The sequence below is a fragment of the Loxodonta africana genome, chromosome 4 (genome assembly GCF_030014295.1).
Source record: "Loxodonta africana isolate mLoxAfr1 chromosome 4, mLoxAfr1.hap2, whole genome shotgun sequence".
Lineage (NCBI taxonomy): Eukaryota > Metazoa > Chordata > Mammalia > Proboscidea > Elephantidae > Loxodonta > Loxodonta africana.
Genome location: NC_087345.1, coordinates 11,852,697 through 11,879,202, shown reverse-complemented (window position 1 = coordinate 11,879,202; position 26,506 = coordinate 11,852,697). Strand labels below are relative to the sequence as shown.

The following is a 26,506-nucleotide window of genomic DNA, read 5'->3' as shown; positions in this document are numbered from 1 at the left end:
ATTTTAGGTACCTGCGATGGTCAGGGGCAGTTGAGCAAATGGTAAGCAGCATTCATTCAGTTGTGCGATGTGCTGAAAAAACGGCCGTCTGTGGTCCTTACTCTGTAACATCATCTAGTTGGACTGAGCAGGCAGATTAAGTAGACAATGCTACAGTTTCTCCTGACTTAGGTTACAAAGATTTGGTAGCAGGGAGAGGAAGAGGGAATCCTTTCTGGGGCTTAGAATTCATTTTTAGGTATTTTATTTCAAAATTAGAGCTTTATTAATGTAAGCACTCAGTGACCACGTTCTTAATCTTCTAGTTCCTGTTGAATTCAGGTATTCCATAAGTTACGATTTTACTGGTATGAGGTCTCTTCTAAAGCTTTGACAAAAGTGTAGTTTCACTAGTTTTTGGTGTCATTAATTCTGGTTTTTTTTTTTTTTTTTTTTTTCATTTCCTCCTGAGCAAGTCTGGCAGTGCCAGCCATGTCTGATTTCCTACATTCTTGAACTCCCAAGTGAAAGCTCACTCTTGTGGTCTTAGATGCTAGCCTGTGTAGGGATGGTCCTCAAGTTATGATCGTGCTGTCGGTGGCAATCATACGCTGAATAGGAAACGGACCTGGAGACTTGGGCGAGAATGTTTTGCTGTGTTTTCATGTGCCATCAGAAGGCAGTAAGAGAAGCAAGTTCACATATAGTGCACTCACTTTTTTATTTACCTCATTGCACTGTTTTCTCTGCCATCAATAAAACAAATCTATGTTAAGGGTGCATAATTTTTCTAAAAAGGACTTTGTCCATATAGAATGTTTGCAGAGACAGAATTGTGGACGACATAGTTTTATTTCAAAGGGGCCACTTCCAGCAACTCCAGAGAGCTGGCCTGCTGCCTTCAGAAGAGAAGTGCTGCCTAAGCATTCAGGGAGTATGGATGAAGTCAGCCACCGTATTCTTCATTAAACATTGCTGAAAAATGTGCACGTTATTTGCATTTTGGTAGGAACATGTTCTGTTAACTAAAATAAGGTGTATATTAGTAGACTTGGGTATCAAAAAGGTTTTTAACCACATGAAAGTTTGGTTTAGTGTTAATATTGCTGCTGGTTGTTTGTAGTTTTAAAGATACAGCATTTATTAAAATTGTTAATTGAAGAAGCAATGCTGCACATAGAATTATTCAAACCATTTAGGAGTGTTCAATAGAAAATATTTCCCTCTCAACCCAAACACTGCCTCTCACCCCCTGCTCTAGGGCACCGTACTTAGTTTCCTTATGCCCTTGCGTAAATTTTCTGTGCTTATAAAAGCATAGGCACATGTACAGTTCGAATCCCTGGATTGTTTGTTTCCAGTGTTAGTTGTATGTGTCTCTGTATACATATGTGAGTATAACTGTAAAACAAATGATCAGAAGTGGAGATTTTTAGTGAAAGAATACATGTACGGTTTTTTGTTTCTGTTTGTTTTTGGGTCGTTGTTAAAAAAAAAAGTTAAGCAGGTGCCAAATAGCTCTCCCAAGAGTTTGTTTTAGTTTACACACTGATGAATTTTGGTTGAAATGTTTTTTTTCCTGTATTGTTCTCATTCAGTACGTGGTATTCTCAAACTTTAAAAGTATTGACAGTTTAAGACATGAAAAGTATATTTGAAGTTCTGCTTTAACTGTTGCGTTCATGTTTTGTGGTGGTCCGGCTGTCATGCTCTCCTCTGTGGGTGGCCGGTGCCTCTCCTGCCAGTTTCCGTCCTGCCTGGCAGATCCGGGAGGGTACTTGTGTGTTAACCTTCACATGTGTGTTGCTTGTTATATTGCTGGTGGTATTTGTGTTGCTGATTTCTTTTCTGACTTGTCATCTGTCTCTTGACTTATAGATGTTGTCCTTGACGGCGTCAGAGTTTTGGGTCCTGACTTTGAAAGGATAAAAATTTTGTGTAACATTTTCTTCTAGTATTTTTATAGCTTTTCCTTTTTCTTTGTTATCGGTATTTAAAATATTCTCTTTTTTTTTTTTGTATTGTTTTGACTTAGGTGCTAGTCCCATGGGAGTAAATGGCGGTGTAGGGGTTCAAACACCCAGTCTTCTTCCTGACTCGATGTTGCATTCAGCCATAAATTCTCAAAAGTAAGTTTTATCTTGGGTTGGCCCTGTCACATTTCAAATATTTGTTAGAATTCCATATTTGAGTCCTTTATTTACTTTCCATGATTTGGAGGTATTCTTGATGACTGCAGGCAAACAGCCTGTTGGGGTCCCTCCTTTGGGCATTCCACAGCCTTAATTTGAAATTGTATCAGTTATCTAGGGTAACTTACGCTTTCCCAAATACAGTAGGAAGTTGTAAGGTTGCAGCTGCTTAAGCAATAAGTCTGCTCTCTCCCGTTACCTAAGGAGTTCCCTAGATGAGCTGTATCAAAGTTTTAGCTTAGACCTAATTTATAACACACAAGTCTTCATCCTCCCCTCCACATAGAGTTGCTGGAGGTTTATGTCTTACCCTTGCACAAGTACAAACACATACACACTTTTTATAAATGTGGTCACATGCTTTTCTCACCCAGACTTCTTTGCGTAAATAGATTCCTCAGACTGTATTGGCTCCAGTGCGCACTAATCACTGTCAGCTGTACTTAAACAAGATCTTCTTTCGCCTACTCTTCCTCACTGACCTATTTTATGATTCCTTTTTTTTATAAAGCCCAATGATGAATGAAAATGCCAGTGTGGCTCCTCTGGGTCCTATGCCAACAGCAGCTCAACCATCCAGCACTGGAATTCGGAAACAGTGGCATGAAGATATCACTCAGGATCTCCGAAATCATCTTGTTCACAAACTGTAAGATGTGGGCTCGTTTTATTGATAAAGAGTTAAATCATATGAGCACTCTTTCACTCTGCCGGCCGCTTAACCACCAGAGGCATGTTACTGATTTTTCCCGTAGCCTGGTCCTTGGTGGCAACATTTCTGTTCCTGTTGCGTTCTTGCTTCCCATTCTCTGCCTCTTGTCGCTCAGTTTTTCTCTTCACCATCACTTTAGGAGTCTTTCAGCTTTAACAGGGTGTAAAATATTATCTCTTCCTAGTGCCAGGCACATAATTAGTAATCAGTATGTTGTTTAAATATTGTTCATTTCAGTGCCACTGTCTTTGTAAAACTCGTATTTTACAAGGAAGACCATAGGCATCAGCTCATTAAAAATGTTGGCAGTGGCAGCATTCTTTTCTGTTATTCCTGATAAAGCTTTTATTATGTTGACAAGTTAAATCAGGTATGGTGATCTGTAGTCCTCCAAATGTGCATATGCCAAGAGTTTGTGAAAACACCTTCTGTACTACATTGTAGAGTTGGTGTGTGCCAGGCACTTTGCCTCGTAGATACTGTCTTATTTAATAAAAAGAATTCTTGTCAGATAAAGAAGAAGGAACTACATAGAGTGGCAGAATTTAATTGGACCCAAGATCAGAAAGATAGAGCTTGGATCATTTGATGGTAGAGCTTAATTTTCTGAACAACGTGTAGCGTGTGCCACTTGGGGAAGGCAGTTTTTACTTCCCCTCCACTTAACAGAGGGGCCGCTTTTATTCCGTCCATGCTCATTATTGGCGTGGAACCATGTGACCTAACTTTTAGCTTCTTAATTCATTTTTGTTACATTCTAAAATGTTAGCACTAAATAATAGAATTTGACGACGAAACTCAGAGATTTTAATGAAACGAATTAATAAAGAATAACCAAAACAAAGTATTACTTTTGTGATAAAGTGGTCAGAAATTTTTATTTAATATACAAAGAGATTTGATTATTTGGGATTGATCATATGATTAACTTTAAAAGTTTATTATAAGCTTGTGAATTTTCTACCAACTTAAGTAATCTTCTAAACTTCAATTTCTGCCTTCCCCATCTGGTTCCATAACACACTATGTAACTGAACATGAGTTGTCCAGATAAAATTAGTGGCTGAAAATCACATTTGTCAACTTTAAGAAACTCTAGTCTAGTGGCCACAATTTTGAAAGACGTTGCTAGAGAGTGAAACACTTTTAATATAGCAGAATCATTATGCATTTTGCCTCCTCCGGTTTAAAGTTCTAGATCTTTTAAGATTTTGTAGTGTTCGTTAGGATGTATTTAACTTAGCTGAGGAAATGCAGAGAGTAGAAAGAATTGAAGGCTGTTGCTATTTGGTGCCATGACAAAGGTTAGGTCTCCTCACTTCCTTTATGGAAATATTAGCACAGTATAATCTTTCGCTGTACATTTGGAGGGACGGGCACCAGCGAGTATTATTATGGAGTAATTTCTTATATTTTGATCAGCAAAACCCCGTCTTCAATGCAAGGAGACAATTTTATTTCAGTTAGTATTTTTTTCTGTTTCGGCATACCTCCCTCTACCCAATTTTTTTCTTTTATCTAATACGTCTTATTGTATAAAAATGAGAAAATACCAATGTTTTAGTTTTTTAATATAATAAAAAATAAATTGTACTTAGAGTATACTATTATACTTTCGTATAATGTAATTAAAAGTTTAGTAGGAGTCCTAAGTACTCAGCTACTAACCAGAAGGTCAATGGTTAGAACCCTCCTGCAGTTCTGTGAGAGAAAAGACCTGGTGATCGGCTCCGGTAAAGATTACAGCCTAGGAAACCCTGTGGAGCAATTACTCTGCCCTGTATAGGACCAGTAAGAGTCAGAATCGACTCAATGGCACACAACAATGAAAAGTTTAAAGAATTGTATGTTTCCATGATGTGAGTGAAAAGCTGATATTATAGCGATAGTTTTTTCTATTCCCAGTGTTCAAGCCATATTTCCTACTCCGGATCCTGCTGCTTTAAAAGACAGGCGGATGGAAAACTTAGTTGCTTATGCCCGGAAAGTAGAAGGGGACATGTATGAATCTGCAAATAATCGAGTGAGCATCAGCATTTTCTTATCTATATACAGTCAGAAGTGGACCTGTTCTGGTTGTTTAAATTTGTCCTGTTCTTTAACATTTATAAGTAATACTGTGTTTCAGAAAAGGGACCTTTTAGCTGTCCTGTCTTATTCTTCACTGACATCCAGTCAAGATAAGAAAGCAGTTGTCTTAAAGCGTGTGTCACCAAGTATCTTAGACTTGTCCTCTTAATAATGCAGTGTGCTCATGTAGCACTTTATCTTGGTTGTCCTTCTGTCAGCCTAGAAACCAGCCCTGTGCTGTTTTCACTAGTGTGTGGTGAATCAGCTGCCCAGCACATCTCAAGTAATAGTCCCACTTCTCACCATCAGTTGAATTTTCTTTTTTAAATTGGCTCTTAAAAATGTAGCATACTGTCTGTATCCTGTAAATTGCCAGGATGTACTTAGTAAACCTGCTTTGAGAAGTCATGCTTTATTGTGTAGGTTCATAATAAAGCTACCAGTCGCACGATCATTCCAAACATGAGCCATACTTGTAATGATTTAAGAAGGTAGATTAGATTTTTCCACTTTGAGTTTCTGCTTTCCTCTTTTAAGCTAATTTTCTATTCTTAGTTTGTTTTTTCTGTTACCTGGTGGTAGTTTCTCTTTTTCCTCCTCTCTTATTTTACTTCAAAAATGTAGGCAGAATATTATCACCTGCTAGCTGAAAAGATCTATAAAATCCAGAAAGAACTAGAAGAAAAACGAAGGACTAGACTACAGAAGCAGAGCATGCTACCTAATGCTGCCGGCATGGTACCAGTTTCCATGAATCCAGGGCCTAACATGGGACAGCCGCAGCCAGGAATGACTTCTAGTAAGTGCTTTATGATTTATTCTCTCAAAGAATTCCATAGACTTTTACTAACTTTGTTCTGAGACCCTGGCTTTCATGGGCACTCATTGACTTGGATATTAATAGGCTGACCAGATTCAGAGGCTCTACAGAGGCTTTCCTTCTTCCTACACACAGTTGTTGCTTACGTTGCAGCTCTTCTTTACACAGTCTGTCCCAAGGCTAAAGACTATTTAGTTTTTTAGAAGTATACTTTAAAATTATATCTTGACAGCTTTGACATCTCAGTTTTCTCAGCTGGATGAAGTAAACAGATAAGGATTATTATGCATGACCTAATTCATTCTTGACTTACTGGGTTCCAAGCAGTGGAATCTGGAGTGGGCACACAACAATGAGCAAGAACACAGGGTACTGAAATGCTGTGAGAAAGGCTATGATGAAGGCTAGGGCACGGAAAGCTGTTTACCGATAGGAAGTGCCAGCAGATACCAGCTCTTAGGTCATCAGTGGATTCTAGATAGGCTGATCCCCTCAGCCCTCGCTGTAGTAAAATGGGGAACCATTGGTGGTCCCTGGCCTTCAGCAGCCTCATTTGTTAATTTTAGTGTGCCAAACAGATAACTATTTTCTAATTGGGTCACGAGGTGAGAACAACTAGGAAGAGCAACAGCACTCCTGGCAGAGAGAACAGCATATATGGAGGCCCACTGCTAAGGGAGCACACAAGTATTTTTCGAGTGTAGTTAAGAGTAGGTGGGCAAGAGACAGGGCCGCATGAACCAGAGACTACATCATCCTGAGACCAGAAGAACTAGATGGTGCCCAGCTACAACCGATGACTGCCCTGACAGGGAACACAACAGAGAACCTCTGAGGGAGCAGTGGGATGCAGACCCCAAATTCCCATAAAAAGACCAGACTTAATGGTCTGACTGAGACTAGAAGGACCCCAGTGGTAATGGCCCCAGACCTTTTGTTGGCCTAGGACAGGAACCATTCCCGAAGCCAACTCTTTAGACAGGGATTGGACTGGACAATGGGTTGGAGAGGGATACTGGTGAGGAGTGAGCTGCTTGGATCAGGTGGACACTTGAGACTATGTTGGCATCTCCTGCCTGCAGGGGAGATGAGAGGGTGAGAGGCTGGCAAAATGGACACGAAAAGAGAGAGTGGAGGGAAGGAGTGGGCTGTCTCATTAGGGGGAGAGTAATTGGGAGTATGTAGCAAGGTATATATAAGCTTTTGTGTGAGAGACTGACTTGATTTGTAAACTTCCGCTTAAAGCACACACACACAAAAAAAGTGGGCAAAGAAATGTGCAGAAATGAGAAAGTCAAGTCTAGAATTGGGGAAATGGCTTCAGTGCTGATATTTTGAACTAGGGTATAGAGATAAGTGAACACATTTGAGATAGATGAATTTGGTAGAATTAACTTGGTTCCAGGTGAAATTTGAGTCAAGTATGTATTCTGTCAGATACTAAATTATATTCTTATGTTAGTGTAAAACAGTGTGGTACTGATGTAGGCAGGAACAAACAAATACTAGCGGAACTCGGTAGCCTGAAGTATACACGTTGGCCTTTAGCTTGTACTCACAGAATGAGATCCCATGGGGTTACAGTGAGTTGAAGATCCACTTGATGGCATCTGGCAACACCATATCCCATACACAGAAATTAATCATAGACGAGCCGAGAGTTTTAAAAACAAGAGCATTACACAGAAAACTAAGGAAATATGAAATTCAAGATACCAATCTCCTTAAAATAAAAAACATTGCAGAAGAAAAACCAGGAAAGGATATGAAGGAAGAAGTAGCAAAATCAGTATGAGATATCTGTTAAATAAATGTAAAGATATCTGGAACTTGTGCAAAAAAATTAAGACCTTTTTAATTTTTTTATGTTTTTTGGTTTTTAGGAATTTAATTCCAGGTAGTAATGGTACAATTGCACGAAAGTATTTATAGTAGCATAATTTATACTATTGAGACATTTGAAACATCCTAAAAGTTTTCCAGTATTGCATTGCAAAAGCAACCATATATCTGTACATTAGAATAATGTCATCAAGGCGCCCTTAGTGTGTTCCGTTTATACCCAGTGGTAGAAAAACTGACCAGACCTAGGCAAGCATCAGAACCCTTGACTTAGAGGTAAAGGGGAGGGTGTGGCTGAGAAAGTGACAGTCCCACCTACACTATTGAGCACACACACCCAGATAGGGCTGCCCCTGTTCGCAGGTAAATTTTTGAATACAAGGGAAAGTCATAATCAGCGTACTAGAAAATGCATTTGAAGAATTACTGCAGAAAACAGAAAAATTTTGAAAGAAAAAATTTCCACACAAAAGGAATGGAAAGACAACAGGGGATAAGAAAGGAGCTGGGAGTACTGTTGTCATCATTGTTGTTAGGTTCCATTAAGTTGGTTCCGACTCATAGCAACCCAGCGTACAGCAGAACAAAATACTGCCCGGTCCTGCACCACCCTCACAGTCGTTGCTATGTTTGAGCCCATTATTGCAGCCACCATGCTGACTAAGCTTAAAAACCATATTAGCAACAAAAAATATGAGATTATATGCAAGATTTAAAAAGCTGTAAAATAAAGTGGAAAAGAACAAAAATCCAGTCAGTACACAGATAATAACTATGAAAAGCAGCTTTTTGAGAGAACCAACAGCCTAACAATGTAGGTGCTGTTAGTCCTGTTTTACTGCTGAAGAGCTGAGGTGTAGAGAGTGTAACTTGTCCATGATCTCACGGTGAAGTGGTAGAGCCAAGATTCAAACCTGGAGCTGCCTCCACAGCCTTCTCCAACACATTAGGATATGATGACTAAAACAAAATTACAATTAAAAAAGTTTTAAGTAGTAAGAGTATATTTCTCTTGAATATTTTCGTGAAATAAGCTGAATCGACCAGTCAGAAATGTGTTCTGCAGAAGCATCCAGAAATAAAACCAAACCATTAAAAAATAAATAAATAAATTTGGCAGGTAGTGGCTTCATTTTCATGCTTAGGTTTTACATTCTCTTCCTGGGAACACTGTGAAAGGACTCTGGTTCCTAAGGAATGTACTAAGGTCACACTATTTGGAGGTATCTTTTTTATATTTCTGAAGTTAACATTTTCTTCAAGTTCCTGTGTAATGTAGTGCTCTATTCTTTTGAGAATCAGGCTGAATTTTCGCAGATCCTGTTAAAAGATCTTTGGTGGGGCTTTTTGTTTTTGTTTTAAAGAGAAGGGCAGCTGGGTCCTAAATGCTTTTCTAACCCTCTTTTCTATTCTAGATGGTCCTTTACCTGACCCGACTATGATCCGTGGCAGTGTGCCAAACCAGATGATGCCTCGGATAACTCCACAACCTGGTAAGCAATGAAAGAAATCCTGTGCCCTACCACAGTTCTTTCAAGAGGGTCTGTGGTGTACTACAACATTATGGCTGCCCCCTAGTTGCTGTTTTACGCAATCACCCACTTGAGAAGCCAGAAAGCCTCTTCGAGTTGGAGCTCAGGGAGGAATAGATGATAAAGAGGAGGCTGATGGGCAGGTCAGGAGGCACATAACAGTAAATGATCAAGCATCCACTTAGGAACATTTGGCCTAGATGGAATTTACTGACGAGTGTTACCTTTGATTAAGAAGCCCTATGTGAATTAACAGTGCCCTTCGCTCATCCATTGTGATAAAATGGTTTTGAATCAGAAAAAACTCTTCCCTTTATTCTCTAATTCCATGGGGGTGTTGAGATCTAATATTGTGTACCTGTTCACAGGTTTAAATCAATTTGGCCAGATGAGTATGGCCCAGCCCCCAATCGGCCCCCGGCAAACCTCTCCCCTTCAGCACCATGGACAGTTGGCGCAGCCTGCAGCTCTCAACCCGGTCAGTTTAACTTCTCTGGGTAATCTGTTTAGCCTTTATCTGATGGTATAAACATTTAAAATATCTTTTTTCTTTGTTCCTACTTCATAAAAATTCTCACGTTTGTTTAGTGAGCTCTAAGTGACTTATCGACGACCTGATTGTTTCTGCAATTCTGTTGTACTTGACCCTTAATGTAGACAAAGCAAATGCTTTGCTTGTGTTTGGGAGATAAGAATAGGTATTTAAAAGAAGTGGAGAAAACTAAGTTGTATACCATGATTAAGTAGTGAATGCTAAACAATCCTTAATTTTTTCAACCTAGAAATTTGGTGTTTAGGAATTTATTCTAAGAAATAATCGAGATATTATAAGGAATAGTGTGAAAAGGAATAGTGTGAAAAAATTCACTTGGAGGATTTTGTACTGTATCCTCTGTACTGAAAAAGTGGTCATGTCCTGAATGTAATTAGAAGATTCATTATGACAAAATTATGGTACATCTGTAAATCAGGATGTTGTATAGGCAATAATTTAATAATTTATGTAATGGCATGAAAGCTGTTTGTGGCTTTAAAGGGAAAAGCAGGTTTCTAAAGAATATATCCTATAGAATCCAGTACAATTGAGACCTCTGATAAACCTATGACTTGTTAATCCGTATAAAATAAACACTAAAAGAAAGATTTACATCTCAAGCACTGTTCATAGTTTAAAAATCATAGTACTAGAGAGCTGATCAAAACCAGCCAGCCCCCTGCCCTTGGGGTCTCACTATTTTGTAGCCTGCAGACTTTGACTCAGTCACCTCTCTTCCCTAATGTTTGACTTCCCCAAACCCAGAAGCTCCCCACACAGCGAACTGCCTTTTGCACAGGAATGGAGGGGCAGCTACCTGGTTCCAGAGACTGTGAGGAGGGCCTCTCAGCATCATCCATCTGGCTCTCCTTGTTGGTCCCAACCCTTACTCTATCACAGTTAACTGGTGCCTCCAATTTTTGAGCCTTTTTGGGATTATCCAGCGTTACTTCTTGTTATCAATCTGTCGTATTTAATGAGGAATCCTAGTTGTCATTTTAATCTGTAGACAAATGATTTTCTTAGATTATAAAGTTTTTAGCCTTTGATATGCCACATTTCTTTCCTTTATTAAAAAGCTTGGTTTGTCTAGGGCAGTTGTAGAAATGAAATGTAGCAATCTTTAGAGCGTTTGTGGACCATGTATGCTACCAGGTTTGGCTGTATCCTGGAAGATTTTGTGTGTACCCCCTCTGGAGTCTTGCGTTTTGTGCTGTAACAATAGCACCAACATGACCAAAGAGCTCATGACACTGATTCACTCTCCTGACTTGACAGGGTATGCACATAAACAGCCTCTGTGTCTTAGCAGAGTTCCAGGTGCATTTGTGTACCAACAGAATTGGCACTTGTCTTTGCCTACTTGTTATTTCTTGGGAGGAGGCTTAGGTAAGCTATGAGGCTGTTTCCCATTGTCTTGGCAGGAAAGTCAATTGTTCTATCACTTTCTTCTTTCCTCAACTTTTCCCCCCACCCTTCATCTATTGTCCTCTCTTCCCTTCTCTGCTCACTGAGCCCAACAATAGGCCAGGCCAAAGCAGTTGGGTGATTCTCATTGTAGAATAACAGTGTGATGACGTGGTTTGGTGCTGTTTGTTTTTTTTTTTTTGCAGCCTATGGGCTATGGGCCCCGTATGCAGCAGCCTTCCAGCCAGAGCCAGTTCCTTCCCCAAACTCCGTTCTCAGCACAGGGAATGAATGTATCGAATATGCCTTTGGGGCAGTCCAGCGGTCAAGCACCAGTGTCTCAAGTATGTCTTGGAAGTGGATTTTTTACTTTTTCGTGGTTTTTGAAACTTGTCTTGACCCAGGTTTTTACAGGGAAGTGTGACAGCAAATAGTGGATGATAGCAGTTGATTTTTTTGAAATAACAGTTATGGATTTACGGTATTCTGAACATGCAGAGATTACTCTGTGGCATAACAGTAGTGTGAATTGTTACAAACTAGGAAATAGGCTTAATTGATGGTTTTCACTGTTCTTTAAGTAGCAAATGTCCTTTTTATAAATGAAATCTTAGTGAGGACTGCAATGTAAAGGAAAGAGAGAAGTGTAAAGTCTAAAAAGCTTAGGAAATTTCCAGAAGATTAAGTCCTTACCTCTCCCATGGCCCTGCAGTGGATGAGGTTGTCCGGCTAAATGGCTTGACGTCTGCTTTGTTCAGTTCTATGTTGACTGTGTTATCCAAAGATAGGCCTCCGGTAACAAGATTTTTGAGACATTTTGGAATGGGGCATTGCCAGTTTCTGTTTGATCACTTTGTATCCTAAATGCACATAACCTACATGTGTGAAACATCTTTACTGTTCTGAATTGACACCTTGTTTTGTTTTTCATTTTAACAGGCACAAATGTCCAGTTCTTCCTGCCCAGTGAACTCCCCTATCATGCCTCCAGGTTCTCAAGGGAGTCACATTCACTGCCCCACTCTCCCTCAACCAGCCCTGCATCAAAATTCACCATCTCCTGTACCAAGTCGTACCCCGACCCCTCACCACACACCTCCAAGCATAGGGGCTCAGCAGCCACCACCAGCAGCGATTCCAGCCCCTGTTCCTACTCCTCCAGCCATGCCACCTGGGCCACAGTCCCAGGCTCTCCATCCCCCTCCAAGGCAGACGCCTACCCCACCAACAACGCAACTTCCTCCCCAAGTGCAGCCTTCACTTCCTGCTGCTCCTTCAGCTGACCAGGCCCAGCAGCAGCCACTCTCACAGCAGAGTACAGCAGCCTCTGTTCCCACCCCAACGGCACCATTGCTGCCTCCACAGCCTGCAACTCCAGTAAGCAGAGATTGAGGTCTAGGTGGAATCATTGAAACTATAGAGTTCTATGACTTCTGTGCTGTTTCTGCTCTCTTGTTTCATTTCCTTTTGTTGTCTCACCAGTTATACTGGAATCTCTTTTTGGTTAAAGGGACTTGCTTTTCCCTTTTTTCTTCCTGTACCTAGCACAGAAGGAACTCAGAGGTACTTGTTTAGGTCTGACTTTGACCATGGTATGTTTCATGCTGTATTGAGACCTGTAGGAAAGTCTCTTTCTGCTTATTTCGTGTATCGCTTAGTGCGCTCCATGTCTTTGACATAAATTTCAAGAATCTTTTTTAAACGGTGTGAGCTCTAGTACTCAGAGTAATGAAAAAATCATGTGGCATTGAGTCCCTGTGGCCCTGTGTTAGGAAATCATGATCTACGATGAGGGGGTTGTGGGCTTGAAACAATTTATAGCTTCCTTGTGTGAGGTTGGTTATGTATATAGCAGAAATCAAAACTCTCAACTAATAGTTGAATCCTTGCTAATAGAACTCTATGTGTCAAAGCTTAGAACTTTTTCCTTGATCATTAATGCTGATATTTTAGTTCTCAGTCATGTTGGTAAACTGGGAAGTCCTGTGAGTCACAGCCACCTCATAAAATACTGTTCACTGGCAACTGGTTTGTCCTAGCCTCTGAAGGGCGGAGTGCAGAATGATATTCACCTTGTTTTATTCTATGTAGGCTAGTTTTTCTGAAAATACTAACTTCTCATCACTGAAAGGCGTAGGAAAAAAAATTACCAGTTAGTGTTGCATCCTCAATAAGTGCAAAGGAAGTACCCATTAGAACGTGATGGTTCAGTTCATTGTATTATTCTCTCTCCTTTTCTGTACGTTTGAAACTTTCCCTAATGAAAAGTTAAAGAAGATGGCCAGCCACCCTTATTTTTTTCCCTTCCATTTCTGTGTGAGTAGGAGCTCCCAGAGGAACCCCCAGCCCTCACACATGGCCCCAGAGTAGTGGTTACTCAAGAAACTTTTGCTGGCTGCCTCGCACAGTTAGCCAGCATCTGCAAGTCCTTCAGCTTCCTGTTCCTAAGCATAATTTAATAAAAAGGGGTCAAGTAGACAGAATAAGTGAAAGCATCATAAAGGGAAATAATGATACTGGCATAGAAATAGGTGGTTAATCCTACCATCCTGTTCTGCATCTTAAATTCTAGTTGTATAATTAGCCAACTTGTGGTGTGTTTTTCTGCCTCTTGTCCAGCTTTCCCAGCCAGCTGTAAGCGTTGATGGGCAGGCATCAAACCCTCCATCCACTAGTAGCACCGAAGTGAATTCTCAGACCATTCCTGAGAAGCAGCCTTCACAGGAAGTGAAAATGGAGGCCAAAATGGAAGTGGATCAACCAGAACCAGCAGATACTCAGCCAGAGGATATTCCAGAGGTAAGAGTAGGACAGTTATTTCGACTTGGCTAGGACCTCAGTCTGTTGTTGTTAGTTACTGTTGAGTAGGTTCCAATTCATGGTGACCCATGTGTTACGGAGGGAAAATACTCCATAGGGTTTTCTTGGCTGGTAGCCTTAATGGAAGCAGATCACCAAGCCTTTTCTTCCACAATATTGTAGGTGGGTTTGAACCACCAATCTTTAGCAGTCAAGCACAAACGATTTACACTACTGAGGGACCTCGGAACCTCGGTATAGAAACTCAGTTTTTTAAAAAAATCAATATTTTGGTAATTAGGGCTCATTTAATTGGTTCCTACGTCAGACAGGGTCTTCAGATACGTCCACAGGGGAGAATAGTGAATAAAATAATGGTGGTACTCTTGCTGCTTCCCAGTTGGGTCTTGGAAGTCCTAAAAAGTCCTGCTTTGCCCTTTAGACTAAAACAGAAGACTGTAAAGTGGAACCTACAGAAACTGATGAGAGAGGCACTGAATTAAAAACTGAAATGAAAGAAGAGGAAGACCAGCCAAGTACCTCAGCCACCCAATCATCTCCAGCTCCAGGACAGTCAAAGAAGAAGAGTAAGTCTTTTATGCTCTGTATTCCTGGAGATGGGAAAAAACTAAATGCCTGGAGTAGAATGGGATCGGGCGTCAGAAACTGGCCTTAATGGGATTTCATTAAGCTTGGAGCCCTGGGCCTGGCCTTTGCATTATTATTAATGTTGGAAAAGAAATTTTTTTTCCTTTAGGTATGTTGACCTGCTGCAACCACTGGGTCAGTCGTACCATCACGTACCATCATTTCTTCAGGTTGGGTGGGTGGTAGGTAGGTGGTTAGCAACCTCTGGAAGTTACCTCTTTCTAGAAGAGAGAAATTGTTCAATAATATTCTTGACTAAAATGCTGCATATTATAGCAATAATAGTAACGCTTACCGTTCAATTACTGTGTGCCAAGCAATCTACCATGTATCTGCATTGTCTTATTGAATAACTTCATAAGAGCTCTATTATGTTATTGTTCCTGGAGTACAGGCAGGAAAATGAAGGCTTAGCAGGGTTACTCAGGCAAACTGATTCGGAGTCTCTGCTCTGAACCGTTCTGCTAGAAAGCAGTGGATCAAGTTGAGCAAGCAGAAATCTGTATACTAACTCATGTATAGGAGTAGAATGTCTTGAAGCTATCCAAAAAAAAAAAAAAAACCAACCCCGTTGTCATCAAGTGGGTTCCGATCCATAGTTACTCTATCGGACAGAGTAGAACTGCCCTGTACGGTTTCCAAGGACGGCTGGGGGATTCAAACTGCTGACCTTTTGGTTAACAGCTATAGCACTTAACCACTGCACCACCGGGGCTCACTTACAGCTAGTCATCCCTTAAGCGGCACAGTTAAGATATCTCAAGGTCTGCTGTTACGTGGGCGCCACCTGGGCGGGTAGCACTTCTCCCCTTCCAGGTGTTAGAAATGTGCCCCTGGTGGTAGTTCATGGGGACAGTTTGTGTTTTGTGATTCTTGAAGTGCTTTTAGAGGATCAACCTGAATGTTTTTCTTTTGTTTAATTCATACTAATTTCAAATATACTCTTAAAGTTTTCAAACCAGAAGAATTACGACAGGCACTGATGCCGACACTGGAGGCACTTTACCGGCAGGACCCAGAATCCCTTCCCTTTCGTCAACCTGTGGACCCTCAGCTTCTGGGGATCCCGGTAAGTATGGGGTGGTGCTTCTGGGCTGGTTGATTGGTTGGTTGGTTTTAATGTAACAGCTTTATTGAGATGTAATTCACATACCACAAAATTTACCAATTTAAAGTGTACATGCAGCTCAGTGGTTTTAGTATAGTCATAAAGTTGTTCACCCATCACCACAAACAGTTTTAGAAAAATTTCATTACCCCGAAAAGAAACTCTATACCGGATAGCAGCCACTCCCCACTTTCTCCTAAAACCCCCTCCTCTGCCATCCCTAGGCAACCACTAATCTCTTCCTGACCCTGCATTTGCCTATTGTGGGCATTCATATAAATGGAATCATACAGTATATGACCTTTTGTGTCTGGCCTCTTTCACATACCTTGTTTTCAAGGTTCATCCGTGTTGTAGCACGAATCAATACCTCATTCATGTTCATAGCCAAATGATATTCATTCCATTGTATGAATATTCTGTTTTGTTGGGTATATCCTAGGAGTGGAATTGCTGGGTCATATGGTTTCTCATTTATTTTTATCATTTGCGTAGCAGTAGATCATGACGGAAAAGATGGACCCAAGTCAGCTTTGTCTGGTGTGTAAAGGCAACTTTTTTAAAGTTGCCTTTACACACCAGACCGGTCAGGTTTAACTTGAAGATATAAAGTGGTTATTGAATAAGGTGGCCAAAACTCTTCAGAGAAGAGTGCTTCCATGGGTGAAAATAATTTAGGAACTTTTTTTCCTGTTCTTCTGTCTGACTAGATGGATCACTGAAGCAAGTTCTGTGCACTGTTTCCTCATTTGTAGGCCCTTTCTAGTATGAAAATTTTTAAGGGTCTTTGCCTTCTTGGTATTTGACCTAATGTCACATACACCACAGTGACACCTCTGGAGTAACCTCGTAGACCGTCAGCCTGCTGTCTGGAAATTCTGCAGTAGCTCTAGTGGATACTTCTGTTAGTTACTCTCCGCTCTCTGAGCAGCTTCAGTATCTGTGTATGCTAACAACTGGAAAAAGTGTGCACACCAGCTAACTGGGAACATGGACAGCTCAAAGACTCGACGTGATCTGGAGTATTAGTGATGATAATAGGATGACACTCCAGCTGCCTTAAATATACTGGGACTCTTCGGTGATGTTGTTTGGTGTCACTTGTCTTTCTAGGATTACTTTGATATTGTGAAGAGCCCCATGGATCTGTCTACCATCAAAAGAAAGTTAGACACTGGACAGTATCAAGAGCCATGGCAATACGTGGATGACATTTGGCTTATGTTCAATAATGCTTGGTTATATAATCGGAAGACATCACGGGTGTACAAATACTGCTCCAAGCTGTCTGAGGTCTTTGAACAAGAAATTGACCCAGTCATGCAAAGCCTTGGATATTGTTGTGGCAGAAAGGTAAGAGATTTTCAGACCCGCCTTTTAACTTTTTAGGGCACCTAGCCTGTAGCAGCTAGGTTAAGAGAGTGCGCTGCTTCTGACTCTGACAGGGTTTTTCTCGTACTGCATCGTTTGTACCAACTTGCACCTGCCACGGTAATACCTGTTTGCATCCCTGCACTTTCTGTAGAGATGCTTTTTGCATAGATGTTAATCGTATTGAAAACTCGACCAGTTAGAACACTGAATCACTAGACTGTAATCTAAAGTAGGGACTTTATCATACTCATCTGTGTGTGCACGTTGTCTGGAATGTGCTGGCTTTTTTGTGTGTATAAATTCACATTGTTGAGCTCCCCGTGTCCTGTTGAGTTCTGCGGTAAGTTATGGAGGGGTATGACTGCTAAGCCTGTCTCAGGGTGGTGAAATAAAATAGTATTATTGACTAAATAGTATGCTTAAAAATTGTTAAAATGGCAATTTTGCTATTATAGATATTTTACCACATTTTTTAAAACTTAAAAAAAAAAAAACTTGAATGGTTTTAGTTCTATGAACTACTTTGGAACTGAAATAGCCCCGTTCTGATTAACATATATGAGGACGAAGACATTACTGACTTTTGTTTCTGATTTGCCAGTGTTGTAGGCCTTCAGGCCTCTGTGCTATTTAACAAATGGTTTCTTTTGCAGTTGGAGTTCTCTCCACAGACACTCTGTTGCTACGGCAAGCAATTATGCACAATCCCTCGTGATGCCACTTACTACAGCTACCAGAACAGGTAAGCACAGCCATGTGTGGACACGTGTCCCATGTCTAGGCACAGCATGCAGATGGACCAGCGCAGATGCAGTCATGGTTCACATGTAACTTGCTTGAAACAGCTGTACCACACAAGTTCCGTTCTCTGCTTTCTGCCTTTGTTTGCAGAATTATAAACTTCCCTAACACAAAGTAGCCTTGTGTCAGGTGTCTTGGCCCTTATTTCTGTAAGGGAGGAACCCAAGGCTTTCTGAGTTGGTGGCAGAGGTAGGACTATGTCCCAGGCCCCACTTCTCTTTCCGTCATTTTGTTATATATAGCTCACCACTGCCTCAGACAAAACCAAGAAGATTTTCAAACTAATTAGTCTTTCTGCTTGCCCGTGAAATAGTTGGTGGCTTGTCTCCTTGCCCAAAAACTACCCAGAAAATGTGAAACTCAAGCTTGTTAGCCCAATATACCTTTTTGGAAATACTTCCTTTCTGTGTGGCCTAACCCTAAGTAGTTCTTCTGGGAGTGTATGAAAACAGGACTGCATAGGTTTTGCCTTGCATCTGGTAAGCAAGTAAAAAGGAGAAACTCAAATACCTACAAAGATTGGCATCTGGCAGGATGGTAGGGGCTCTAATAAACTAGCCAATTCTGTCTTACTTTCCCCTGCCCAGTCAACTGCTGTAGTCACATAAATCCCATTCACTAATCCATCATGACAGTCACGGTTTGCCCCGTTTTCAGTAATCAGCCCCCAGTGTAGCTTGCAACTGTACTCTTTATTTGGGGCTTTGATACAGTCATAGCAAGGCCAGGCAGTTTATTTCTTTAATGATTCCGAGCCTGTGGTGTTGGTTTTTACTGAACTTGTGTGCTACAGATGTATTTTCTAGCCTTTTTTTTTTTTTTTTCTAGTCACTTAAACTTTTTTTTTAATTTACAAAAAGTTAGGTGCACTCTTAATGCTTTATAGTCATTAGAATCCATGGTTTCTTACTCAGTGAAATCTGGGAAAGGTAAGACTCAAGTTGTTGGCAACACCTTATGTTCAGAAAAGTAGTAACAGCTGGCGTGAAGGTTTCCTCATATTATAGTCTTGGGATTTGTACTATCAAATCGGTACAAGTATTCTTTGTACCGAGGTATGTGTGATCCGTGCACCTGCCCCTACCACAGCCTTTCTCTGCCTGTGCCGATCGGCAGCTCTAGGCAGTATTTCTTTAACTGCTTGTGCAGGCTTTTCCATGAAAGACATTTTTTTACCGATATGGCTTCCTTGAGTTTGATTGGTGACTTGCAATCCCCAGTTGTTTTTAGATGATCATTTCCTGCTACCGCATCCATAGTGGATTTTTTTTCTTCTTTTTTATGTTTTTGGAAGTGGGGAGATCTGTGTGATTGCTAGGATTAGGTGGTGGCCAGAGTGGCAGTTCTCCCCTACCAGTATATTATCCCTCTTATTCCTTTTGACCATTTGTACCAAGTAGCATTCATTACTGAAATGAAAGGGTGTGGGTCTGTGTAAGTGGAACTTTTTTTATTTGCTGTAATCATTTGCAACTTGTGATCCCATTTGAGATATTTAATGCTAATCTGTTGCTTTGCCTTGGCTTTCTGCTTTGTGTTGTCCTGTCTTGCTTTTATGTTTTTTGTTGTCCTGCAATCCCTCATTTCTTTGTTTGTTTTGTGTTTTTTTTTTTCTCCCTCATGCTTGTCGTTGTCTGCACTTGGCTTTGATTGCAAAAAAAAAAAAAAAAAAAACTGTGGGGCCCATAAATCTGCATCATTGAATGTCCTTGTCGCCGTTGATGACCTGCTCTCTGCTCCCGTCCCCCTCCTTGGCCTGCTGTGATTGGTGGCTTCGTTGCTTGGCTTTGGCTGTGTTGTGTGAACGGAACAGTTCACCCCAGTATGGCCTTCTTGCCGACAGGTATCATTTCTGTGAGAAGTGTTTCAATGAAATCCAAGGGGAGAGCGTTTCTTTGGGGGATGACCCTTCCCAGCCTCAAACGTAAGTAACTGCATTGTTTTGAAAAGTGCTGAATTATTTCTCAGTTTGCCGTCAGGTGATGATGTTCAGGTTTCTAAGGAAGAAATCATCTGATCCAAAGCTACATTGTCCAGTATGTTGGCCATTAGCCACATATGACCATTTATAGATTAAAATTACATAAAATTAAAAATTGTTCCTCAATTGCAAAGCCTCGCTTCAAGTGCTGTGCAATAGTCAAGTGTGCCTAGTAGCTACCATATTGGGAAACGCAAATAGAGAACTTCCCGTTAGATAGCACTGATCTAGGGAATACATCAGCCTTGGACAGCCATCTTACAGGTAGTGAAGGTATTTCTTTTATAAGGAAACGATCAGCTTATCTTTTAAAAACTGAAAGGTTAATGCAAGGAAACTTCACTATTAACTGTTTTGAGTTTAAGGGGAGTTAAACTAATCACCACCTTACGGCCTTCTAGTAGGTGAACAGAGCACTTAAATCATTTTAATAATTAAGTAAATTTAACAACATGTAAGATTAGACGTTTATTAAAGTGACTTATTAGAGACTCATTTAGTTTTTTGGCATCCCAGAAGCTCATATTGTTGGGTAAATCTGTCAAGGAAAATTTTCAAACATAGCCTGAGCTGCCTGATAGTACTTCAGATCTCTAAGATTCAGTTAGATGCCAAGAGACTGTATTTCCTTCTTCCTAACCAGACTTGGATTGTTTTGTTACGAAGGAAAGAACTGTTGAGTGTAGTTTTAATATTTTTCAGGTTCATATTTTCTGGTTTATGCTATAATAAACAGAAGCTGTTCAGAACGTTACTTAAGAGTAAAAGTGGAATGATGGAATTGTCATGTCACTGGTAAAAACAGCTTCGGAGAAAAATTGGTTAATTTCTAAATTGGGTTTTAAAGTTGTACTTTCCTTTCGATCACTATTGAAATAAAATACAGTAGAGTCTGGGAGAGTAGATACTGAGAACCCTTGAGCCTTAGGGGAGACATCTGACCCTTGGCTAAAGCAGGGAAGTCAACTCTAGTATAGGTTTTCCTAATGTAGGAAGGGCGGTCAGCCTTACAGTTGAAACTGTACCGTGGCCTGCCACGTGCTCTCAACTTGAGGATGGGGCATGTCTGTAGAGTACAGAAAGCTCCCCCTGACTGAGCGGTTCTGCAGTGGGCATGAGATTCTGCATTTCTAACAAGCCCCCAGATCCTTCTGGTGCTGCTGGTCTTCAGACCACACTTTACCTTCAGCCATTCAGGAAAATGCCATTATCAGTGTAGCTGTTGACATGTCCTCATTTTGTTGGGAGGAGTCACAGTAGTCAAAAGTGAGCCCTCTCTACGTGAAGTTGAGCCTAGATAGAGAATGAGAAGACTGTCCGTTTCTTTCCCTTATGTAGTGAGGCTGTGAGTGGTGTGCTATGTTAGGTTTCAGGATGGGAGGCCATGTGAAATTTTTAAAAATAAGTACTATGAAATACAGAATTTTTACCCTTCAAAATTACCTTTTTTGGGGAACGATAAGAAACCTAAAATACATGTTCTTAATGTTGAAGTTTTCTATTGATAAAAAAAGTACTTGACTAGACTGTCTTTCAAGGAGTATTACGTTTAAGTAGCGGTTTACCTCCAACTATAAGTAACATCTTTGGTAGCTCAGTCTAGAAACATTAAAACTATAAAAAGGTGTAAGTACCTAATACCAAGAGTAACCAAAAAAAAAAAAAAAAGTACTGCCATCGAGTTGATTCCTACTCATAGCGACCCTGTAGGACAGAGTAGAACTGTCCCGTAGAGTTTCCAAGGAGCCCCTGGGAGATTCAAACTTCGGACCGTTTGGTTAGCAGTAGCACTTAACCACTACGCCACGAGGGTTTCCAATACGAAGAGTAGTAGGCAAGATTTTAAAAAATGAAAGAAAGAACCAGTATTCTAGTTCTTCCGAGTTCTCCGTTTTCTGTAAGGGGAGATAGGTTTCCTATAAAGTCCTTTCTGAAACACAAGCATTTTGTGTTAGCCAAGAATCCCCTTGTTGATGTATATTCGTAAGAGGATTTAAATAATCCATTTGAAGCCTTAGATTTGTTGCCTTTGGTTTAAGCATCTTTCTGTATCACATTTTCTCATTGTGTCTTTCTTCTCTCCTGTAGTACAATAAATAAAGAACAGTTTTCCAAGAGAAAAAATGACACACTGGATCCTGAACTGTAAGTAGTTGTAGAATCTGTACTTCGGTTTCTTTCCTTCTCACTCTGCTAGTTTGTGTGGTTGGTCAGACGATTCTATGCTCGTGGGCTAAATCTTCACAACCCTAAAGTAGCTGGTAAAAATGTGGAAAACGTGAAGGTACTAGGGCTGTTCGCCTGTATTACAGTTAATATGCATTTCACTAAATTGAATAATGTTTTGGTGTGTTATAGGCCCAAATGCAGCACCAAACAACTTCTGCTTTGCTATATCAGCACATTGCTAAAGAGCACCAGGAAGTCTGATCCCTACATTTTCCTAGCGCGGGGTTTCTAGGGAGGCTGTTCACAGCAAGGAGCACTGAGATATGTGCCATATTCTAGGTGTTCTAAAGATGTGACTGGATGGATGGTGGCATCTGGAAGTTGTAGCAGCAGTGATCTCTCACTCCTCCCTGCCTTTCTGCAGTCACATTGCAAATGCTCACATTTAATGACCGAACTTAATTGGTTTTGAAATTTGCTCTGTCTGTAACAGCGAAGAGATTTTAAAAAACAAACATCGTGTCAACTCCTTGACTGTCTTTTGAGTTGTCTGAAGTCAGGGGACATACTGGAGGTTAGTTACAAGTCTGGTGATTAATCTGCCAATGGGCTTGCATTCCAGGTTTGTCGAATGTACTGAGTGTGGAAGGAAGATGCATCAGATTTGTGTCCTTCATCACGAGGTCATCTGGCCAACTGGGTGAGGCTCCCAAGCAGTATTTTCTCTAGGATTTTCCTTATCACTTAGTTTTTCCTTCTTTGCCAAGACTATCGTATCTTCAAAGTTGCTGTCTTTAAAAATTGGTTCTATAGGCTAAAACAAAAAAAACAAAGCCATTGTTGATTAAAAAAAAATAATTAAAATTCAGTTTGAAAACATTATATATCCTAGAAATCAAGATAAAAATAGACCTTGCCTTGTTTTAATCCACATACATATATTGCATTCTGCTTTTTTTCTTTGTGGCATGTAATGTTGGCTTTTGCAGCAGATCTTCTTAATTTTTAATGAGTACATGACAACACTGACGTAATTAATGGGCTTGTTTGCTTTTTAAATTGTTTTGTAGTTAAGATTTATCAAGAAATCTTAATACCTGGAAACTGGTAAGCAGGTGTTAGATGCAGTTAAATTTACCAGATTTTGAATGTCATTTATACTGCAGTAGAAAAATGAGAAGACACAGAGATAAGGAAGGGGTGGGGGCACCTCTTTTCCTACTACCGAGAAAACATCATGTCGTGAATGGAATATTAAGTGATGACCTTGGTGAAGGTCTGATTTTTACACTTTTTTAAGGGAGATAAGTTACGTGGCTGTAGTCAAAGCATAATTGTCGACGCAAGGCAGCAGAGTTACGTAAAAATGACTAGATACAGACTTTAATGAACAAGCTGTTCTTGGACTCTAAGCTGTGTTTCTGAATATTCACCACATACTTGTCCAAGCTGCAGGTATCAGCAGCTTGGATAGCAACGGGTGGATTTTTTGGTCCGCTGTGACACCAATTTACTGCTATGGGCTGCTCCTCACTCTCCAGGAATGGGTTGATCCCAGCTCTGTTCCGAAGGAAGGTGGGAGCTGGGCATGAAGTGACTCCCCGTAGAATGAGAACTCCACACTGCCCTCTGCTGTTCACGGACTCACTGTTGACGTGGGTTTGGAGGTTATAGAAAAGCCATTGCCATCGAGTAGATTCCAACTCATAGAGATCCTATAGGACAGAGTAGAACTGCCCCATAGGGTTTCCAGGGAGTGCCTGGTGGATTCAAACTGCAGACCTTTTCGTTAGCAGCCAAGCTCTTAACCACTGCGCCATCAGGGCTCTATTTTAACAAATTTCCAGAAAATAACACTGAGGAAAATTGCAGTAGGTGACATTTAGTGGCTGCTTAGTATTTTCACTCTGGTTTGTCTTTAAATGTGCTTTTTAAATGAACTTAAGAGGAGTCAGCTGGTTGGAGATAATCTTTTTTATTCCTGTATTAATCTTGCTTTTTTAAAATTTGAAATAATAATATTTGCATCTTATTATTTGTCCTAAAGTACCCCGTTTCAATTTACAGCCCTTGACCCTCTTTTTACGCATATTCCGTTTGTTTCTTCTGTTTTTTATATTTCTTCATAGCTCTGCCTGTTTTTCAGTTAAATTAATCTTTTTCAAAAAGCTTTTTATTTTGGTTGCATTTATTTTTCATTATATATTTAGAAATATTTCTTCTAGGTTGTCTTTTTGAATTTTAATATTATTCAGAAAATAGGTTTTGTTGTGTAAAATACTTTAAATGCTTCTTTGCTTAAACAGAGTCTTGGTTTATGTTTTAGATTTGTCTGTGATGGCTGTTTAAAGAAAACTGGACGAACTAGAAAAGAAAATAAGTTTTCTGCTAAAAGTAAGTTTTATTCTTCCAAGTAAATCTTAGCAAAACTTAACCGAGTTAAGAAACGGTTCAAAGCGATGAATTCCTTTGCTTCACCCTTACGTAAAATTGCTTAACTAGAGTAAAAATCAAATTATTCTACAATGTATTTAAAGTTGAACCATAATGTATTTTTTGGTGTGAAAATAATTCATTAGACCTGAGAAAAAGAAAAATGTCTAAGGAACAGGATTTGTAAGATGAAAGATGTGTTTTTTTTTGAGTCCTGCATTTCTCCTTATTTGGGGCATTTTCTGGTGTGGGCCAGATGTGCCATTCCTTGAGTGACTCCCTCAGTATTGTCCATACCATCCTGCTTTAGACCTTATGTGATCTTTTCAATTTTGGGGGGTGGGGGTCAAATTTTATTGTACAAGCAGTTGATATCAGTAATCTTATTATAGTATTTGGTTTAATTGGTTTTGTAGATGCCTTTGCAGTATGTGGAAACCCTGGTGTCATAGTCATTAAGTGCTATGGCTGCTAACCAAAGGGTCAGCACTTTGCCCCTTGGAAACTCTATGGGGCAGTTCTGCTCTGTCCTGTAGGGTCGAATGAGTCGGAATCGACTCGACAGCACTAGGGTTGGTTTTGGTTTGGCTGCAGTATGTGGCCTACAAATTGCTTCCTGTAATATTTTTTAGAATGTCCAACATTTGTTATTTTAAAATATTATTGGAATGTAGGCATTTGTTGCTTTTATTTCCTTTAACTCTTCCAAAAATTGGAAGTTTTTCAAGATAAAAACTTAGAGAAAATGAAATTTAAAAATTATCGATTACCATGCATGTTTCCGCAGCACATATACTGAAGTTGGGTTGATACAGAGAAGATGAATTAGCATGGCACCTCTACAAACGCGATAACGCAAATGTGGGAAGTGTACCACTTTTTTTTTTTTTTTTTAAGTATTAATTATCTTGCAGACTTTTTAGAAATCCAGCAGGTTATCCTGTTTTTATTGGAAAGAGAGAAATGACGTTTGAGATTGAGCCTTAACACTGTCGATGATAAGTTTGTACCCCAGTAACTGCTGAGCTTTTATGTTCCTAGGGCTGCCATCCACCAGGCTTGGCACCTTTCTGGAGAATCGTGTGAATGACTTCCTGCGGCGACAGAATCACCCTGAGTCAGGGGAAGTCACTGTTCGGGTTGTTCATGCTTCTGACAAAACTGTGGAAGTCAAACCGGGCATGAAAGCAAGGTATCCACTAGTCATCTCCCCTTTCTTCTCCTGGGTCCACAGTTGCTCACAGGGTTGGTGATTCCAGTATGAGTGAGATGCGTTGTGGTTTTCCATCCACTCTCCACCTCACAGGTTTGTAGATAGTGGAGAGATGGCCGAGTCCTTCCCATATCGAACCAAGGCCCTCTTTGCCTTTGAGGAAATCGATGGTGTCGACTTGTGCTTCTTTGGCATGCATGTTCAAGAGTATGGCTCGGACTGCCCTCCACCCAATCAGAGGTACGACTGACTCAGATTCCTGTGGCTGCCTTCTGATCTGGCTCGATTTTCAAGTTGTAATATGTGAAAAAGCTTAATGGGCAAAGAAGTGTTGGGCGTGCTTGGTTTGGAAATCTCACGTGTCCATGTGATAAATAGAATTGTCTGTAGTGTTGACATATCTGAACGGAAACTGGGAAAACAGTTGCTGCTCAGTTTTTGCTCTTCTGTAGTAACAGTTATTACTGTTACGAACATGAGATTTGAATAGCAGCCTGAAATTGGGAATGGGAGGCAAACTCCTACTTTTCAGAAAATGGGCTTAAAATCTAGACTACGTTAAATAGCTGAGAGAACGTTGTACAGATGGGGTAGACTATGGTTTAGAATTTGTCTCCAAAATAGTGTAAGACCAGAGTAAGAATGCTGCCAGAGGACATTTGCATCAACGAATACTGACTGATAAACTGTGTGCCAGGCACTGCTAGGTACTAAAAATGTAACAAAGAAGCAGACTTACTGACTTCCCAGAAGGGTTCATAGTTTAGTCATTTACCTAACCATAACACTGTATGACGAGCATTACAAATCGTGAGGTGAGCAGAGAACCCAGAAGAGAGGAAATACGTTTTTAGTCACATAAATAAGAACTCACTATATGACTTGGTTTTT

The 26,506-nt window shown here is 40.3% G+C and overlaps 1 protein-coding gene and 1 non-coding gene across 3 annotated transcripts in view; both read left to right on the top strand.

The window, feature by feature from the left end:
* Positions 1-26,506, top strand: part of EP300 (E1A binding protein p300) — an 82,569-nt gene that overhangs the window by 46,132 nt on the left and 9,931 nt on the right. Inside the window, exons 7-25 of one of the 2 annotated variants that reach the window (XM_003419747.3) lie at positions 2,015-2,108; positions 2,683-2,820; positions 4,789-4,906; positions 5,578-5,752; positions 9,031-9,108; positions 9,516-9,625; positions 11,296-11,433; positions 12,029-12,466; positions 13,709-13,888; positions 14,331-14,475; positions 15,487-15,605; positions 16,758-16,997; positions 17,672-17,760; positions 19,663-19,743; positions 21,889-21,945; positions 22,592-22,669; positions 24,296-24,363; positions 25,444-25,594; positions 25,709-25,855. In XM_003419747.3, coding sequence (XP_003419795.2) covers positions 2,015-2,108; positions 2,683-2,820; positions 4,789-4,906; positions 5,578-5,752; positions 9,031-9,108; positions 9,516-9,625; positions 11,296-11,433; positions 12,029-12,466; positions 13,709-13,888; positions 14,331-14,475; positions 15,487-15,605; positions 16,758-16,997; positions 17,672-17,760; positions 19,663-19,743; positions 21,889-21,945; positions 22,592-22,669; positions 24,296-24,363; positions 25,444-25,594; positions 25,709-25,855 — 2,644 coding nt within the window. The remainder of the gene's footprint in view (positions 1-2,014; positions 2,109-2,682; positions 2,821-4,788; positions 4,907-5,577; positions 5,753-9,030; positions 9,109-9,515; positions 9,626-11,295; positions 11,434-12,028; positions 12,467-13,708; positions 13,889-14,330; positions 14,476-15,486; positions 15,606-16,757; positions 16,998-17,671; positions 17,761-19,662; positions 19,744-21,888; positions 21,946-22,591; positions 22,670-24,295; positions 24,364-25,443; positions 25,595-25,708; positions 25,856-26,506) is intronic. The other variant, XM_064283462.1, reaches the window with a different exon arrangement.
* On the top strand, positions 25,178-25,285 carry LOC111747609 (U6 spliceosomal RNA). Its single transcript, XR_002783592.1, has one exon. It is a non-coding gene; the product is annotated as a U6 spliceosomal RNA (small nuclear RNA).